Source organism: Miniopterus schreibersii (genome assembly GCF_964146895.1).
Source record: "Miniopterus schreibersii genome assembly, chromosome: 5".
Taxonomy (NCBI): domain Eukaryota; kingdom Metazoa; phylum Chordata; class Mammalia; order Chiroptera; family Miniopteridae; genus Miniopterus; species Miniopterus schreibersii.
Window position 1 is genome coordinate 48,389,807 of NC_138106.1, and position 18,835 is coordinate 48,408,641.

At 39.9% G+C, this 18,835-nt stretch overlaps 3 protein-coding genes across 3 annotated transcripts in view; 2 read left to right on the forward strand and 1 right to left on the reverse strand.

Annotated features, from left to right (window-relative positions):
- KPNA1 (karyopherin subunit alpha 1) overlaps positions 1-3,432 on the forward strand; it is a 55,843-nt gene extending 52,411 nt beyond the window's left edge. Inside the window, exon 14 of the mRNA XM_081137596.1 lies at positions 1,084-3,432. Coding sequence (XP_080993722.1) covers positions 1,084-1,271 — 188 coding nt within the window. The 3' untranslated portion in view covers positions 1,272-3,432. The remainder of the gene's footprint in view (positions 1-1,083) is intronic.
- A 6,919-nt stretch (positions 3,433-10,351) lies between these two features.
- Positions 10,352-13,413, forward strand: WDR5B (WD repeat domain 5B). Its single transcript, XM_081139301.1, has 2 exons — positions 10,352-10,558; positions 10,908-13,413. Exon 2 carries the CDS (start codon positions 10,981-10,983, stop codon positions 11,965-11,967), a length of 987 nt encoding a protein of 328 aa, XP_080995427.1. The 5' UTR covers positions 10,352-10,558; positions 10,908-10,980; the 3' UTR covers positions 11,968-13,413.
- A 78-nt stretch (positions 13,414-13,491) lies between these two features.
- Positions 13,492-18,835, reverse strand: part of FAM162A (family with sequence similarity 162 member A) — a 29,560-nt gene continuing 24,216 nt past the window's right edge. The window contains exons 4-5 of the mRNA XM_081139302.1: positions 15,760-15,868; positions 13,492-13,750 (exon numbers count right to left, since the gene is read on the reverse strand). Coding sequence (XP_080995428.1) covers positions 13,658-13,750; positions 15,760-15,868 — 202 coding nt within the window. The 3' untranslated portion in view covers positions 13,492-13,657. The remainder of the gene's footprint in view (positions 13,751-15,759; positions 15,869-18,835) is intronic.

Genomic DNA, 18,835 nt, shown 5'->3' on the forward strand with positions numbered 1-18,835 from the left:
AGGTGACGCCTGACTCCCTTTCTCTTGTAAGATTGAGAGTTCTGATTTTACATTGCACCCCCTAGCTTTCTGTGTTCCTAAAGAGTTCCTGACTTCAAAGGTTTCTAAGAATTTCATCTTAAAGAGTCACTTGGTTTCCTCATTCTTCTAAATCTCAGTCTAAATTGTATTCTTAATCATCAGTTTACCAAGGTACTTTAACCTTTTAAGTTCCCTGAGTGATTTTAATGCATAGCCTGGGTTAAAAACCACTGTTCTGGGGTTTATTCCTGAAATTAGAATTAGGAGTCATGGGGGGTACATTCAGTTTTCAAATTTATCAGCTAATTCAGAATTGTTTTCTAAATGATTTTAACAATTTATTTTTTAAAAACATGATTATATAAATATACCTACTTAGTGTAAGGGATTTTGAAATATATAAAAAAGAAAAATGGTTTTTATCCAGAGGTCTTTCTCCACAGAGATAACTATTGTTACTTTTTAAATTTATATATATTTTAATATGGATATTAAAATGAATATATATTTTTACCTTTGAGCAATGTTAATATTTATTTCCGGTATTGTTATAGCTGCCAGACTGCTTATGGATGCAACTAAAAGAAAGCCTAGCTCAGATGGGCTTGCACTTAAAGGAAATATGTTGGCTAATTGTTCTAGTCTTTTAAGTTTAGGCAGTAGAAACAGATTCTGACTAAGGATATTACACATTCGTTGAAATGATACTGGATGTCTCAGAGCCTAGGTAGATAGAACTAGAGCCAAGAATTCATTAGGCCATAGGTACTGTCCACTAGGAAGGAACTATAATGCGACTGGCCCTCGGCACTGGATGATGTGCTGACTGTTATAGAAATTGCTGTTTCTGGGGACTGGCTGTTGCTTGCATATGGGTTTAAGGTATCAGTTTGTAATACTGTACTAGCATTCAGATGTAATCCCCAACAATACTTTCTGTGCTATACAGAATTCATATGAGATAAAAGTGGAGAAAAGAGTCTTTACCTCAAGGAAGGAGACATTGCTTCATTGGAATTTCCTACAGATAAACAACAGATTTTCCTTTATTCTGTATTCTAGGTCTGGATAAAATTGAGTTCTTACAGAGTCATGAAAACCAGGAGATCTACCAGAAGGCCTTTGATCTTATTGAGCATTACTTCGGTACCGAGGATGAGGACAGCAGCATTGCACCCCAGGTTGACCTTAGCCAGCAGCAGTACATCTTCCAGCAGTGTGAGGCTCCTATGGAAGGCTTCCAGCTTTGAGGCAATTCACTGCTTTCATGTTCCTGTGTCAGACCAGGCTACCCAGTCTCGTCCTCTTGTGGAGCCCACAGTCCTCATGGAGCTGACTTCTCAAATGTTTTCCATAATACTGTTTGCGCTCATTTGCTTGCCTTGCGCACCTGCTCTCTTACACACATCTGGAAAACCTCTGGCTCTCTGTGGTGGAATACCCTTCTAAGAAAAGAGTAACCAGAACAGCCCACTCTTAAGGAAAATCCCTAGGCTTTGGAGATCCGCACGTCTATATTATAAGAGTCACGGGAATATACACATATTAATGTGGCTCTGTTTTTGTTTTTTTGGCGGAAAAAAGAGGACTCCTCATTCCCTTTTAAGTGGGAAAAAATACTGACATTAAAAAGATAAGACTAAAACTTTATCTTGAATTTCACACAACTACTTGCAACAAGGGAGATATTTAGACCTGTTGTGTATACTTCAGAGTACTTTTCATGAGTTCTTCCACAGTGAACCCTTGGATTACCTGGTGGCTTTTTCTAGCCAAATTGCATTAATTCTTACTGAGATTGGATGGTTTTCTTTCCTCTGTTGGCGCCATTCTTCACAGATATTAAAGTTAAACCATCTGCTCTCTCACCTTCAGCCTTCAGTGAATGTGCTTTCTAGTTGTCAGGAATGCTGAAGAATTAATACTTTGATTTTCAAATGTGATACTGGTTTGAAGATTTCCTTAGAGCAGAAAGCAGAGGGGCACATATTAATTTGTGTGGCTGTTGCTTCTCTTTGGTCTTCTGTGTCTTAGGATTTAAAAGTGGTTAAATTCTAATGCTGGTTGAAGATTGATTTAGAATCCTTAGTAATCGAAACCATATTCTGTAATTCAATAGCAAAACAAAAAGCAAACAAAAGACCCCCTCCAATTTTCCCAAACTTAACCAGTGTGATTAGAGGCTGTGTTTCTGCATTTAAACAGATGTTTCAGGCTTTGTGGTCCTGATAAGGTCCTCATTAAATTGGAGTTCACCCTAGGTGCTTTTCCCCTCTGTGACTGGCAGAGAACACATACTTTTAAAGGTTACTTAGGGACTTTTTTTTCTTACTGGGTGCAGCTTGATTTTAATGTATTCATGCTGCCCATATGATCCCTTTAATGTAGCATCCTTACCTTGAACAAATAGCTATCTTCTCAACATGACCTGTTTAACCCAAGTAAGGGCAGTGATCTTTTTCTTACAACCTCTTTATCCCCTGATCATTTCATCTCCTACTAGCTGGTATTGCCCAGCCAAGTTGCCCTCCCCTGTCATGAAATAAAGTTTCTACCTTCTGACTCATTTCATGATGACTGCAATATGTACCTGCAAAAGGCGCTTCCAGTACTGTCTTCAGTGATCTTCATTTGTGCTTGGACTGGAACGAAAAAATAGCTTAATTGCCAAGAGAACTGCAACTGAACATACGACTTCTCGGTGCTAGTTGGCCATCTTGACTCAATGTTGGGACACACTATTGGAGATTTATATTTGTTGATGTGCTGTTCAGAATGAATTCTGAAGGAAAAGTTACTCATTTCTGTTTTAGAGAATACCCTTTTAATCCTCTTTAACCCTGTTCTCTTCTAGAATTTTAACCCCAAAGTGTAACGTTTATTTGCAAGTTCCCCTGACAAACTAGTATACATCTCTGGTAAATCCTGCTGAATGTTAGGGATATTCAGAGCTTTCGTACCTCATCATGTTGTCATTTAAGCAGTCAACTTATATGACCTGATTAAGACTTTTAAAAAATCCACTTCATTTAAAGTAGAAAGATAAAAACAAAGGACACTTCAGCCAAGCCTATGACACAGTCTTCGCATCTAGCCTGTAGTCTTGTCTGTGCTCTGGATGGATACCGTCTGATGTCTGTCCATCATTGATGGAACAGTCACTGCAAAACTAGTCAACTCTCATTTATAACTGTTACTTTATCTAGTGCTGCTTTGTGCTCAAAGGACATTTTAGTTTACTGCACTTGACCTGTAAAAGACTTTGATTCTTTGTAATTTTAGGGACAAGTTAGGTGGTTAATTTAAAGAAAAACTTTCAATGTTGCCTTGACATCACATTAAAATATAACTTCTTTCAGAAGGTTAATAGAAGCACTGATTCATAGTAAAAATCTTGTTTTTAGCTTTGAATTTTTTTTGTGGCTGAGTTTTTTAAAATTGTAAATTACTGGTAACATGTCATTTCTCTAGGATGTTTAAATTTATGTACCTTCTGTTGGATAATTTTAATAATTTTCAGTTCATGTTGATAAACCAATTTGAATGGAAAAAATATAAAGCACACAAAGTTGTTTCTCCAAGTTAGAATAGCATACGTTGGAAATTTTTGCTAGCAATTGCAGGTGTCTCAATGAATGAATGAATTAAAACGGTCCACTCAACTGATGTGGTCTATTTTCTGTTTAAAACAGAGGAATTTATCTTGCTCCTGTCCTAGAAGTTCATGAGTCATGAGATAGGAGCTAAATTTTTTTTAGAATAGAATTTTTTTTTTAAATATAAAAATTGGAATTGACCAAAAGTTAAATCCAGCATAACTATTAGAACTGAGAAAGCCTTTTTTTGGTAATAGAAATGACATTTCAGAAGGTAACTATAAGTCCTATTTTTAGTTCTGTGCCTGGCAGGTTCTATTAATTTATTTTCAATATATTGAATATACCCTATCACTAAGCTGTTACTCATTACAAAAGCATGTTAATTTCAACACAGGAAAACTGGTTTTATATACGGAGGAGGGGGAAAGTGGCTTGATTCCCTCTGCCCCCTTTTTTTCTCCTTCAAACTTTCAGGTATAGTCTTCATAATGAGAACTTCAGTGGGGGAAAAGCATTGAGAAGATTTGGGAGTAAAGGCACCTTGTATCTGAAGGACCAGAAGGTAGATATAATTATATTGGGAGATATTGGGAAAGGTAAAGATGATAGATGTGCAGAATGGTGAGATTTAGGAGATGGAGTTTTCCACGAAACACATTAGTTCGTATTCTTGTCACTAAGTAGTTACCTTTGTCAGCTGTACTACTATTGAAAACTAGATTACCCTAGGATTGTTTCTTCCATCTGCCAAATAAAACTGGGTCATTTTCATCACAGATGTAAACATTGACAATTATCCCGTAATAAATCTGAATTATCCCAGATTGTTGCTGATTTTGCCTAAGAAAATAGTATATTTTATAAACCAAACTTCCCCACCTAAATCCTTTGTTGTACATGGCTATCCACAGGCAACTTTGAATTTACTTCTCTAGTGTTAAATAAATATTTTAGTTATTTAATCCCCTAATTTGGGATTGTATTATGAAGGTTTACCTCGGGTTGAAGGATTTTTTTTTCTTGCTGACTAGTTTTGTGAACATTTATTATTAATAGATAAGTCATGGCCGTTTAGAAGTCGGTTTACAGTTGTGAGTATGGGAGACAGTATTGTTTTATTGTATTTTCCATATGAACAACTGGAAACCTATGTTTGCCATACACTGTGTGTTAGAAAATTGTGATGTCTAAGGGTGATGTTCAGTAAAGAAAAGAGGTCTACTTTTAGAAAGGGGCATTGTTTGTTTTTCATATAAGCTATATGCTACTTCCTACATTCCAGATTTTGCTCATTTGCAGTGATAGGTGTCCCTACACATGGGAGTCTCATCTGGATTTTTTGCCATCTGAAATTAACAAAGCCATTTTATTCTATTGTGAGGCGAGCAGATATATATATCCAGTAAGGAAATATTTGGCCTACCTTATCAAAAGTTATATATAAAAGTAATTAAATGCCAGGCGTAGCACTAACAAGTACAGCAAATCTAGTCCAACATGAGGAATATTCTGTGTTTTAATGTCAGAAAGGATAGGCAATAACAGTGGGTATCAGGGCATTAGAATAATGAGATCAAGTGAAACAAATATTAAATGCTAATTTTAACATCAAATTGCTTCTGGATATAAATGTATCTGGAAGTTTGGAGTAAGAAGAAAGCATTAAGGGTAACTGAAGTTCCATCCTGTTTTCAACTAAGGGGAGACAAGTCCCAGTGTGTTTCCTTACGGGTCAGATAAAGAGAACTATTTTAGCCCCTGTTGCGTTCCCAGTCCTTGGCTGAGGGCTTTCACTTGTTCTCATTTAATCCTCCAGCTGCTTTTTGAGGTGGCTAGTTGTCGCTATGCTCTAGGTGACAAAATCAAGACTTAGGAGGATTTACTTTGCCTGAGATCACAACCGTTAGATACTGTCAATCCAAAGATGGGGAAGAGTCTTGCAGGTTTTATGTCAAAGCAAGCAGCAGTCACGGTGGAGGTGTTCTGTGCCGGGAACTCCCAGAGCTAGACTTAGCCGCCACAGCTGGGCCAGCTTTTTTTTGGTGGGCCATTCTTTCTGAATCTTCCTCAGCAACAGCACCCTTCAAGTGACTAAATCAGGTATAACTTACTTTAAGGTTACATATTGTGTGTAGACCCTCTCGGCCCAAACATCTTTCCCCTTCTGTGGTGCTAAAATTGTGTATGGCTCCACCAATAAACAAATTTTAAAATAATACACAAATAATTGATTTTGAGTTAACCAAGCATAGTGGCTGCTAAAGTCAGAGCATATTTCCATTCAACAAACTCACAAGTAGAAGGTATAGACATAGAATGAAAGGCTTTGGAATGAAGAGTCCTGCCTTAGAAAGCGGTGCCATCCATGGATGTGAATTTAACACAGCTGACTTCCTAAAGGAATATCATCCCAAGGAGTGTCAAAAAGATCACCTTTTAATGTATGCTGTTGAGTATGTTCCACTTACCTCATCATTTTAACCACTCTATGCCCTTTTTCAAAGTGTTCTTATACTTTGGAATGGCTCTAATGATTCTTTGTGCTTGAATGCAGTATGTCAGGCCATGGGTGAGTGCCTTGCACCTATTAGACCTTCAATAAATACTAAGTGAAGGAAAATGTATCTATGTGATATTAGTAAAGGGTAGTTGGTTACGAAAAAGTTCAAAGGAATTTATGCTGCTGTTTGAAATTAGGATTAACAACTCCTAAAGCTATTGTCTTAAAATGTGTTTTTTAACCTTTCAGGAAACATGATTTGACCTGAAGTTTACAAAAGCAAACATTGTCATAGCAGAGGTTGGTTATATAAAAACAACCTATGCCTTCAGAGAGAAATTAATGGGTATATTTTACAGGATAGGATGGCTAATATAAAATCAACCCCATTTGTTTATATATACTAAAAATGGTTCACCAGTCTTCTGGCACAGTGTAAGGTTAAAAACTTGGCCAATTATATCCAACTGATGTGGAAGTTGGTGGTTGCCTTAGACTATTAAATAGGGTTTTCTTATTTTTACAAATATGTATTGGTGCATGAGAACATTATCCATTCCTCCAGTTTGACAGATCAGTAGAAACAGAAAGATGGTGTATTTCCTCATTACATGATTGCTTCTCTACTATTTTTGAGAGATTCCACTGACCACCTATTTTTTTCTCAAAACAAAAGAAAATCTTAAAGCAAAACACAGCCTTATTTCCTGCAGACTACACTCGTCTATAGTACAAAATTGTTGGGTTTATAAGTTTACTGTAGCCAGCTTAGATGATTGTTGCCCCTATTTCATTTGCCATTTTGAAAAAGTCTTGTTTTAGAAAAAAAGTAATTTCTGCCCCAGGCTGGGTGTGGCTCAGCAGTTGAGCGTCGACCTGGGATCCAGGCGATCAGGGTTCGATTCCCAGTCAGGGCACATGCCCGGGTTGCGGGCTTGATCAATGACTCTCTCATCATTGATGTTTCTGTCTCTCTCCCTCTCCTTTCCTCTCTCTGAAATCAATAAAGATGTGTTAAAAAAAAAAAAAAAGTCATTTCTGTGACATTGAATTTTTTCCCAAAGAATAAAGGTACTCTTTAAATTTCTTTTCTATACCCATTTAACCTGAGGAAGCCAATGAAGTCCAGCAGTGTGTGTCCACAATATGGGTCACTTCCTTACCTAAACCACTTGGGCCCAGCATTACTTAGTAGAGTGATGGGGAAGGAGAAAGTAGAAACCCAGACGACCACTGTGGTGGGGAGAGAACAGTACCAGGTTTGAGAGAGATCTTGGCAGGCTGGGGTGTAAAATGCCATAAAAGGAGTGTAGAACTTTGCCAGATTAAGTTGTGATTATGAGGAGAGTCCTCTTGAGAAGTCAGCAGTGGCTGTACTGGTTTGTTGGGGGCAGTCCCAGTTTTTGGATCAATTAACACCTGTTAATTATTTTAGTGCCTCCTTTCACTTTAAGAAAGTCTAAGGTTTGGTAAGTTACATGGCCAGCCCATATTTAAGCCCAAGTAGATTTTCATATGTTTAAATTGCTGGTGGTCTAAAACAACTGGATATGTACACAGTTCTATTAAGCTTGATTTTTGAGGACCGGATTTGGTCATCAGAGTTACTACTACAAAGCAAGTCAGTCAAGATGGCCCCGAATGTTGGAAATCACTCCCAGACAATGTTTAGGTCTGAAACACATACCGAAAAAAATTTTTTATTAAAAAACAACCATAGGCCCTGACCGGGTAGCTCAGTTGGTTGGAGCATCATCTCCATATGCCAACAACATTGGGGCTTCAATCCCTAGTCAGGGCACGTACACAAAACCACCAATGGATGCATAAATAAGTGGAACAATCTCAATCTCTCCCTCTCCCCCCTCCCCCTCCCCCTCCCTCTCTCTCCTCTCTCAAATCAATAAATTAAGTACCCTGGCCCGTGGGGCTCAGTTGGTTGAAGGTAGTCCCATACACCAAAAGGTCACTGGTTCAATTTCTAGTCAGGACACATAACTCGAGTTGTGGGCTCGGGCATGGGAGGCAACCAATCAATGTTTCTCACATTGATGTTTCTCCCTCTCCGTCTAAAATCAATTGAAACATTTTTATCAAGAGATTGATTTTGGTACTAAAATTTTTTCAATCAAGTTCTAGGAAAACGAAAATTATTTTTCTGGATAGTCCTGTCAACACATCTTGTGTGCCTCCTTTCCCTCATGATTGTGGTATTTCTAGTGGACTACACTCCTGCATCAACAACCCACCCTAGTCCTCATGTTATATGTTTACCTTGCCTAATTTTCTTTCTCTACCCTCCTAGTGTGTAGAACAGTTATTGGAAAAGTAGATTTGCTTAAATTTTTTGAAATGAAGCCTACACTTTGCTTTCTGAAGTGCTTTTAAATTTATTTTAATGAGTTAATTAAAATGGAAGTGATTTCAATTGATGCAGAATTTAGAGTGATTCTAAATTTCCCAGTAAAAAGTCACACTAATCCAGGCTAATGGGAGGATAGGAGAGGGAGGAGGCAGAGTTTAATCAGAATTGAACTTTAAGATACAGTACAGTGAAAAAGTTTTGTCTTTTAAAAATGTTACAGAGGGGAGGGAGGTCCATGTTATCTAAGAAGAGTCGTGTATAAATGGAAGCTCCAAACCATTTAAAAAATGCTCTTCCCATTCCCAGCACCCCCTCATTGTGTTTCTCTCATTGATTTGCACTAGCTAAGACTAAAGCATTTGTGCAATTTCTGTATAAATTCCAAACTAAAGTAGTAGGGTCTTAAAGTAATGAGGTTTTTCCTATAGTTGATGATTATAGGTGATCTAACTGTGCTGTTGTACCTTATAAAGGCAAGACTTGAGATTATCCCTTACATGGTTGGAAACCCTTTATTTCTAAATGGTTTTTCTTTTTTTAATCCTCACCTGAGGATATTTTTTCATTGCTTTTCAGAGAGAGTGGAAGGGAGGGTGGAGAGAAAGAAGAGAGAGAAACATTGAGAGAGACATCGATTGGCTGCCTCCCGCAGGCACCAACCGGGCCCCTTCAGTCCAAGGGCGGAGGCGCTGACCACGGAGCAGCCCGACCAGGGCATGTTTTAATTACTGACCGACAGAAAGCAGGCGGGGTGTCTGCCTCTTGACTTCAACTCGGCTCTAGGGAAAACCTTTTAAAACAGAACACTTAGGCACTCTTTATTGGGCAATTAGAGGACTGGAGAAACTACCAATTTGTTGGTAAACCTATTTTTGTTTTAAAGAGAGTGACATCTGAAAAACATGTACAGTTTAACACCTTCAAGTCCACTACTCATTTCTTAAAATTAGGGTAAGCTCTCTAACGCCTAATTATGAGCAACCTTACACATTCCTCGCCCCATTCCACCAACTACTTTGTTCTTTTCTGTCTCGAGCACCTATGCAGATCTGAACTTTTCTTAATTTTCTTTGGAAGCTTAAACCGTAAAGAGGGGCTGAAACGACGTTTACTCGGTTTCCCCAGCACGACCATGTGTATGCGAGGCCCCTAACACATTCTTCTGCCTTCCCTAAACGTTTAGGGAATACGTTACTATTTATTCTTTTTATTGTTTTTAGAGAAAGAGGGAGAGACGGAGGGGGATGGAGGGGGAGAGGAGGAGGAAGAGGAGGAAGAGGAGGGAGAGAGAAAAACATCAATTTGTTCCACTTCATGCTTTCATTAGCTGATCCTCAAGTGCCCTGACGGGATGTGTCTGTAACCTTGGCGCTCTAACCAACTGAGGTCCCCGGCCAGGGCTTTTAAAGAACACTTGAAAACCAGAAGTCGCTGCTCCTCCTGCCTATTTGCAGCCTTGCTGTACACGCCCCCAAGCTCTGCACCACAAGGAGAAGGGAGCAGAACCAAAGCCACCCGCGAAGGAGCTCACCGTGGTCACCGGCTCTGGGTGGGCCGACCACCGCAGCTGCATTTCCAAGATGTGCCCGTCTGGGCAGCTCGCGTCCCAAATGTGGGCTTAACCCTGAGGCTACGGGCAGGGGAAAATGCAGTCCTTTCTTGTGACACGGTTTACAAAAGGAAACAAATGTGTGCGTTACGTAGTCACTGCTGGCCAGTCAGCTGTGGTACATTCTCGTTCACCTTCCTCCCGGGCTAAGGCTGCTTAGCGTACTTCCGTGAGAAAGGCAGGGGCGAAAAAGACCGGAAGGAAACCCGGCTTTTTTGCGCAAGCGCACGAAGGCCTACCCCCATTGGTCACTTCACGCAGAAGTAGGAGGGGGCTTCCTCTGCGCATGCGCTCGGTGTCACGCCCGCTGTCTTAACAACTGACCTGGCGGCGAGGACCAGTTTGTATCTGCCGAACGTAGCCGGCTGGCCCGGGACTCAAGTACCGGTGTCTACGCAGATTTCCTCTTAGCTTCTGAAATCTTCTGTTTAAAGCGGTGATGCACTCATACTCAAGTACCTAAAGTATGTCAGACTGGTAGGGTTGCTCAGTGTTCTCAAAGCTGTCGTAATTGGGGGAGGGGCGGTGGGAGATTTTGTAGTTTGCCGCCCCGCGCCGCTTTGGACGGCTGTGTACGTTCGCAGAATACTCAACATTAATACCCTACTTGCCGACAGCGCATGGGACCCTTTTACTAGTATTTCTCAAGTACTTGTTTACAGAGGAGAGCGAGAAAAAACTGAAGTGGTCCAAGCCATGCTGCTGAATCAGTGATTATCGTAGTTTAAAGACGATCCAGAAATTACAATCATTAAAGACCATTTATTTTTTAGTCTGGTAGTCTAATGTTTTAATCTTCATTTTGCTGGGCAGAAAGTCAGAATACCGTACTGCCAGCTTCAGGGCCGGACGCCTAGCCAACCTGGTGACGTGGAGCTTCAGAGCCATGGCAACAGAGTCAGACGCCAAAGCGGAGTCGGCCCTCACCTCATCAGCCAATCCGAGCAAAGGCGTGTCTGAAAAACCAAACTATGCTCTCAGAAGTACTCTCGTGGGACATACGGAGGCAGTATCCTCGGTTAAGTTCAGTCCTAACGGAGAATGGCTAGCAAGTTCTTCTGCTGATAAAGTAATTATAATTTGGGGAGCCTATGATGGAAAATATGAGAAAACACTTTATGGTCATAGTCTGGAAATATCAGATGTTGACTGGTCATCAGATTCCAGTCGTCTTGTTTCTGCCTCAGATGATAAAACTCTAAAGATTTGGGATGTGAAATCTGGAAAATGTTTGAAAACGCTGAAGGGGCACAGTAATTATGTGTTTTGCTGTAATTTCAATCCACCATCCAACCTCATAATTTCAGGATCTTTTGATGAGAGTGTGAAAATATGGGAGGTGAAAACTGGAAAGTGCCTCAAGACTCTGTCTGCTCATTCTGACCCAGTTTCTGCTGTTCATTTTAATTGTAGTGGGTCCTTGATAGTGTCAGGTAGCTACGATGGTGTCTGTAGAATCTGGGATGCTGCATCAGGTCAATGTTTAAAAACACTTGTTGATGATGATAACCCTCCTGTCTCTTTTGTAAAATTTTCTCCAAATGGTAAATATATTCTCATTGCAACTTTGGATAATACTCTTAAACTATGGGATTACAGCAGAGGCAGATGCCTGAAGACATACACTGGTCATAAGAATGAGAAATACTGCATATTTGCCAACTTTTCAGTTACTGGTGGAAAGTGGATTGTGTCTGGTTCGGAGGATAACCTGGTTTACATTTGGAACCTTCAGACTAAAGAGATTGTACAGAAATTACAAGGTCATACAGATGTCGTAATCTCAGCAGCTTGTCACCCTACAGAAAACATCATTGCATCAGCAGCATTAGGAAATGACAGAACAATTAAACTGTGGATGAGTAACTACTAAACCCTTTAGGAATCAAGTAGTAGAGACAAGTTGGCAAAAAGTTAGATATTTTAAAAAATGGTCTCTCTTAATTTTGGCATGGTTTTGTATTTCTTTTTAACATTGTCTTGAATTATGTAAGATTTTTAAACCTATAACCTAAATTTACAAAGCAAGACAGTTGGAAAAGCAAGTCTAGAACCCATGGCTTCTGACTTTTAATCTTTTTTTTTTTTTTTTAATATGTTTATTGATTTCAGAGAGAGGAAGGGAAAGAGAGAGATAAAAACATCAATGATGAGAGTCATTGATTGGCTGCCTCCTGCATGCCCCCTACTGGAGATGGAGCCCGCAACTCAGGCATGTGCCCTGACTGGAAATCAGACTGAGGTCACCTGGATCATATGTCGGTCGATGCTCAACCACTGAGCCTCGCCCACCGGGCAAGATTACTTATTTTTAAAAGAAGTACATTAAAATTTACCCATATTTAAAACATTAGTTTAGGTAAGATATAACATAGGTGTTCCCAAATAATAAATAACTAATCTGCTAAAATGTATAAGAAATGATGCTTTTTGATAATAAATTTTCAAGTGATAAAAATCAAAGAATTTGGTATGGAATTTGGTATCTAAAAAGAAGCTATTACTCTAAAATAAAGTATATAGACAGACATTAACATCAGATTATGAAGCTATAGGTAGACTGGTATGTTACATTTTACTGAGTATTTTATTAAACCAAGTTCCCAAACAGCTGCAATTACTGCTTTTTAATCTGTTATAACCCTCTTAGGAGACCTAGCAGGTTAAGATGGCTGTGAGGACTTGTCACCCACTATTACTTGTGAGAGAATAAATGAAATACTTAAAACAGAAACTAGTATCCACACCTAAATATGAGACAGCTTGGCATCCCAAAGTGAGATACATACCAGATGCAAACGTTTATCTTTCAACACTAATAAGAAAATGCATTTGATAGACTTTCATAATTGAGTTTAGTGTAAAGGCAGCAGGACCAGGACCAGTTGGGAATTCTAAGCCATGGAGCAGAGGAGGTGACTGCTGGCCCCAAGCAACTCCATGATGCTTGGATTTCAAAGTCCTCAGAAACCTGTGGCCAGATCACTCTCATCACCTTGCCAGGACATTTTCAAGGACTGTGCTCCTAAAAGCTCTGTCTGCCAGCACACCCCAGAATGGCAAAATGTAGTCAGTCTGCTTTCTAGGGCTCTGAGAAGAACCATGGCACTTGAGGTCAGCTCTTTAAGTTGCACTTGGGCAGTGTACTCAGCTGGCCTTCCTTCTCTCTCCAGAAATGAATACAAAGAAGAGAGAAAGAGAAATGCAGAAAAGCCATTTTGGCTTCTGGGGAGAAGTCATTTTGGTAATGGGAATTAAAGTAAGATACAGAACCTGACTCTAAAAAACAGTTAACATTAAAGTTGAAATAAGTTGTCTCATTTTTCATTTCTTTCATTTTATCAAAAAAGCTGAGAGTCTGCATTTAACTTGGATCAAAGCCATGAAATTAGACAAGTCAGTTAAGAAAATTTATTTGTACCTCTAGAGTAAAAATAGGGAAATGGTATGTTTGCACAAACCATTCTTTTATGAAATGGATCCTCATACCACATTCTTTTTCATACAGGCTTGTTGATGACACATTCCTGGATTTTCAAAGCCAGCCAACATGGAGTCCTCTGCTACTCTGCTTTGGCCTTCATCGCTGCTTCCTCTCTCAGACGAGCTTTCTTTTCTAAGTTCAGGCTTGTTAAAGACTCATGTCTTTTGGCAGCCTAAAATGAAACAAATTTGAACAAGTAATTATGCCTGTTTGGAAACGATGTCATTATCTTCTACTGATGTCAGCAGATTAACGAAGGCAGTACAGGAATGGAATGGTCTGCTGCAAGCACACTGGGCACAACAGTCCCCTCTGTGTGACTTCTTCCTCTGATGCTTCACAGAACAGCAGTCCATCCATTCAAGCACTTCTCTTCCTCTCTGGCCTCATTCTTTAAGTCTTCTAGTCTCTTTTCTTCTCTGTTTTCTCTTATAATTTATTCCCTTCTTTCCCTTTTTCCTCTCTTTAGTATTAAATACCTTCTCATTTCCATTTTTATCCCTTTTTTCTTTTACTTTTCTTTGTTGCTACCATTTTTTCTTCTCCAACTTATTTGCATACTTTCACACCCTTCCAGCAGCTTGCTCCTTTTTTACCAAAAACATTGAGCTTTGGGGATCCCAGACTTTACCTAATACTACCATCGATGACTTCCAGCAGCATCTGTCCTACTGCTCCACCCTTTGACAGCAAATAGCAGTGGGAGAGAGGCAACCATCCTCTTTCCTTGCTTCCCTCCCTGTGACCTGTTACATTATATGTGAAGCTTATATTAACAGAGCAGTTTCAAAATTTTTGTACCAAATAAGTGACACCAGCACTCTATAAGGTAGTATTTTCTTATATCTGTGTAATTTCACATGTAAAGAATTCTAGAAACCCCTATCTCCTGTTCATATGCTTCTGCAGATTTCAATCTGAGAACTAAGCATGTGGGGTCAAAAAGGGAGACAGAAGAAAAACTGGAGTGGGGCGGGAAAAGAGCTGTCACCCAGGTCTGCACACTGCCCTTCATGCTCCCATAAGGTCAGGCTACATGGTCAGTATTTTCCATTCCAAGACTGAGAGCTGGAAGTTCATTTCCTTTTACTCTAGGCTCTTAGGATAAGGAGGCCAGTTACCACTGGGTTTGTAGAAAACCCTTTTTAATGTCTGATAATAGATACAAGACATCTCTTTCCACAGGGAAACTGATACACAGAATTAGACATGGTTGTAAAATAAGAATTTGACCAGTGCTGCTGCATATAAAACTATTTTAATCATAAGATAGTACAGTATGAAGTTTGGTAACTTGCAAACTTGGCTCTAAATTTCTATCTTGCCACTTATTAGCTATGTGACTTTGGAGAAATTAACATCTTTTAAGCTTTGTGTTCTTTTATAAAACACAGATAACAAGAGAATCTACCTCTTAGCTTATTAGGGTTACTGAGGTAATTAAATGAGTTTAACAGTGCCCGCTATAAAATCAGCACTCAGTAAGTGGGAGCAATTATACTATCACCTCAGTTAGGTCTAGGTTCAAACTGGCCCTGCCATCAAAGAGATGTATGACCTTGGGCAAGTTACTAAAGCTTTCTAAGCGGTATTTCCTCAGCTAGAAATGAAGTCCTAATGTACCTATCTTGCAGTGTTGTGAGGTTCAAATGAGATAATAACAGTACTCGGAGGACCGTACGTATTCAATTATTGACAGCTATTATTATCTATGTTAAAGATTTCTGGGCTTGCATTCCTATGTACCACTTAGGAACTATGGCTTTAGATATATGGCTCAGCTTGGCTGAAGAAGAGAACAGTGATAAGACTGCTCACCAAGATTAAAGCAGATAGAATGAAGATAAATAAGCCCATGTACTAAGAGTGCTTTATAGCCATGCCTGGAGCTCGCATTAAATTTGCTGGTTCATATTTCTTTTTCACATTATTTATGACATCTGTGAATTACTAAATACTTTTTATTTTATACAAAACTAACTTAGTCCTTCCCCTTGCCAAGGTTAGGATTTGCTGTTTATCCCCAGGCATGTTATCCTAGGTTTGGCCCTACTATATCTTTTTTTCTTTTTGATAATTTCTTGCGTAGAAAGTAGCCTCCTCAGAGAATAAATATGAGGGTCAATCCCTAATTTCTTCTAGGTCCTTTGTGGAAAACAGAGAGAGGAAGTCCACTCTCACCTTCTTGCCCTCAATCACCATCAAGATGCACCCTGCCACTGTTAGGGCAATCATTACATAGCTGATCTTCACCCGCATCTTGTTCTTGGCAGCATCAAGCATCTCAAACCTAGTAATACAAAAAGATTGTGAGGGGAAGTTAACTTTCTGAAGTTGCCAGCAGGATATAAAGCTCCATGAGCCACAAGTCAGAAGCAGAGTGGTGCCCTATAAATATAAAAAAGGAGGTGGGGCCTAGAAATCTTGTAGGACTTAAGGGAGGATGGGGTATTTTCACAACTCACTTTATATTCATATATAAAATACAGTAAGCACAGATTTAAAGTAGAAAAAAAGGAGAAGAAAGTGTAAGGCAGGAAGTGAAGCAAGGAACAAAGTCCTCTCTGCCCCCAACCCCCAAAAAAGGTAAGGCACATTAAGCTTTCTATGGTAGGCCCTGATTTTGGCTCTCAAGTTTCACATTAGTAGCCAGTGTTAAAAGTAAAACCAGTAGTTGTTTCTCCTTGAGGTTCTCAAGAGGATATTATATGATATAATGATTATCTGAACAACATCCTGACAATGGATACTATAATGAGCCTCATAAGTTTTAACACGAAGCACAATTCAGAAGAAAACAAACACAGGAGAGAGTTAATGTGATTTTATACCCAGCTTTCTGTTCTCTGCCTTTAACCAGGATAGATTTAAGAATATCTGGATCAGCAGAAAGACCCTTTAAGCAATAATCCCTTAATGTTTATCTTTAATGTTTTACTGAAATTGAGTGACAGTGAACTTTAGTTCTTTCACAATACCTCTTCTAACCTGTCCACTGAATACAGACCCATGTGCCTTAACAGAAAGTTGAGGGTTGGATTATAATTCTTGTGTGAAAGCTGAGAGGCCAAACAAGAAAGAAAAGGCCCTTCCACCTTGGTGATTCTGCAGGTGGGCAGTGGGTTGAAGTTCTATTACCTGAGTGTCTGGTAGAGCTTTAGGGCAGGGCATGTGGAGTCCCAATGGGCCCAGGATAGAGAACTGGGCTGTTTAGTGGGGTATAAATAGGAAATGATTACCTCTATATCACGGTATGGAATCTTTTTTCTGCCAAGGGCCAACTGGATATTAATAACATCATTCAAGGACCATAAAAAATTATCAAAAATTAGCTATAAAAAAAGCTCCTAGACTTATTGAATTTTGAGTCCCACCTGCAGTTGCCTTGGCAGGGCCAGACCAAGTGATTTCACAGGCCATATATGTCCTGTGGGCCCAGACGTTCCCTACTTCTGCTCTAGATGATGGGATTGAAGTGCTAACTTTCTCCCTGCCTCCCAGATTTTTAACACATATTACATTTGAAATCAAGGGACTTAAAATACTTTTAAAATGCTTGGGCCCTGCCCAGCTAGTGTTGCTCAGTGGTTGAACGTCGACCTATGCACCAAGAGTTTGCAGGTTCAATTCACGGTCAGGGTACATGCCCAGGTTGCAGGCTTGATCCCTAGTGGGGGGTGTGCAGGAGGCAGTCAATTGATGTTAATGTTTCTTTCTCATCAATGTTTCTCTCCCCCTCTCCCTTCCTCTCTCTCTGAAATCAATAAAAACCTATTTTAAAAAATGCTTGGGGCCCAACCGGGCATGGCTCAGTGGTTGAGCATCAACCTAGGATCCAGGCAATCGGGGTTCGATTCCCGGTCAGGGCACATGCCCGGGTTGCAGGCTCAATCCCCAGTTGGGGGCGTGCAGGAGGCAGCCAATCAATGACTCTCTCATCACTGATGTTTCTATCTCTCTCTCTCCCTCTCCTTTCCTCTCTCTGAAATCAATAAAGATATATTTTTAAAAAATAAAAAATGCTTGGGCCCTGTCCGTTGTGGCTTGGTTGGGCATCAACCCACACACGAAAAGGTAGCTGGTTCTATTTCCAGTCAGGGAACATGCCCAGGTTTTGGGTTTGATACCTGGTAGGGGGCATGCAGGAAGCAACCGATTAATGTTTCTCTCTCTGCCCCTCTCCCTTTCTCTCTAAAAATCAACAACAACAAAATCTTTAAAAAAAAACTTGGAAGGAAGCACAGGATTTGAGATGCTGCAGGTGGTAGGAGCAGCACCCTGAAAACATATCTACTGTGATGTAAGACCTGGGGCCCAGAGAGGCGGCAATGTGCACAGAGTTCTCCAGGCATTGAAGTTGGGCCTGCAGGTAGGAGGAACCAGGGACAACTGCTCAGGACAGTGAGTTGCTCTATTAAGAGCATCTAAGATCCCACCAACCACAAACTACCCATATTGACAATATTTTATGTAAACTGATATTTCCACTTGAAGTGCTGTGATCTTCATGAAAAGTGATACAGTTTACATCTAAGCGATCTGGAAATCACCTACAAGGCAAACTAAAGAAGGTGTTCCACAGCAAAGTCTATAGAGCACCTATTAGGGCCATGGGTATATACCAGCTTGTTTTCTGCTAAGATTTTTAGGAAGAAATTGGAACAGGCAAGAAATTGATGTCACTGATATTTCCCAGGAGAGTACATTGTCACTTGAGCAAAGAAGGCCAGGGCTCTCCCGCTGAAATAATTTTTCCTGATTTTTCCTGCTGAAAAGAATATGCTACTTAATTTGACATGTAAGCAAAAGGACTCTTTTTTTAAAGCTGTTGTAAACAGAAAGCAAATACTAGTTATCTTCCTGGAAAAAGATACCCTGAATGAGCCTACATCTTTTGCAATCATGACTTGAAACCAGAAACCAGAAGGTGCAGGAATAGTTTTCTTGCCAGAAGGGAACATCTAGGAGCTTTGTCGCAAGTTCTGGTCTCTGAAGAGGATGATACCCCACAGGGGAGATGGCATCTATTTCTCAGAATCTCTGTTGGCCAAGATGCAAACCAATCAGTGGAGCAGTGGTTCTCCACTGGGGGTGATTTTGCCCTATGGAGGGAAATTTGTCAATGTCCAGAGACATTAAAAAAAAAAAAAAAAGTATTGATTTCAGAGAGAGGAAGGGAGAGGGAGAGAAAGAGAGGGAAACATCAATGATGAAAGAATCATCGATCGGCTGCCTCCTGCACGCCCGCTACTGGGGA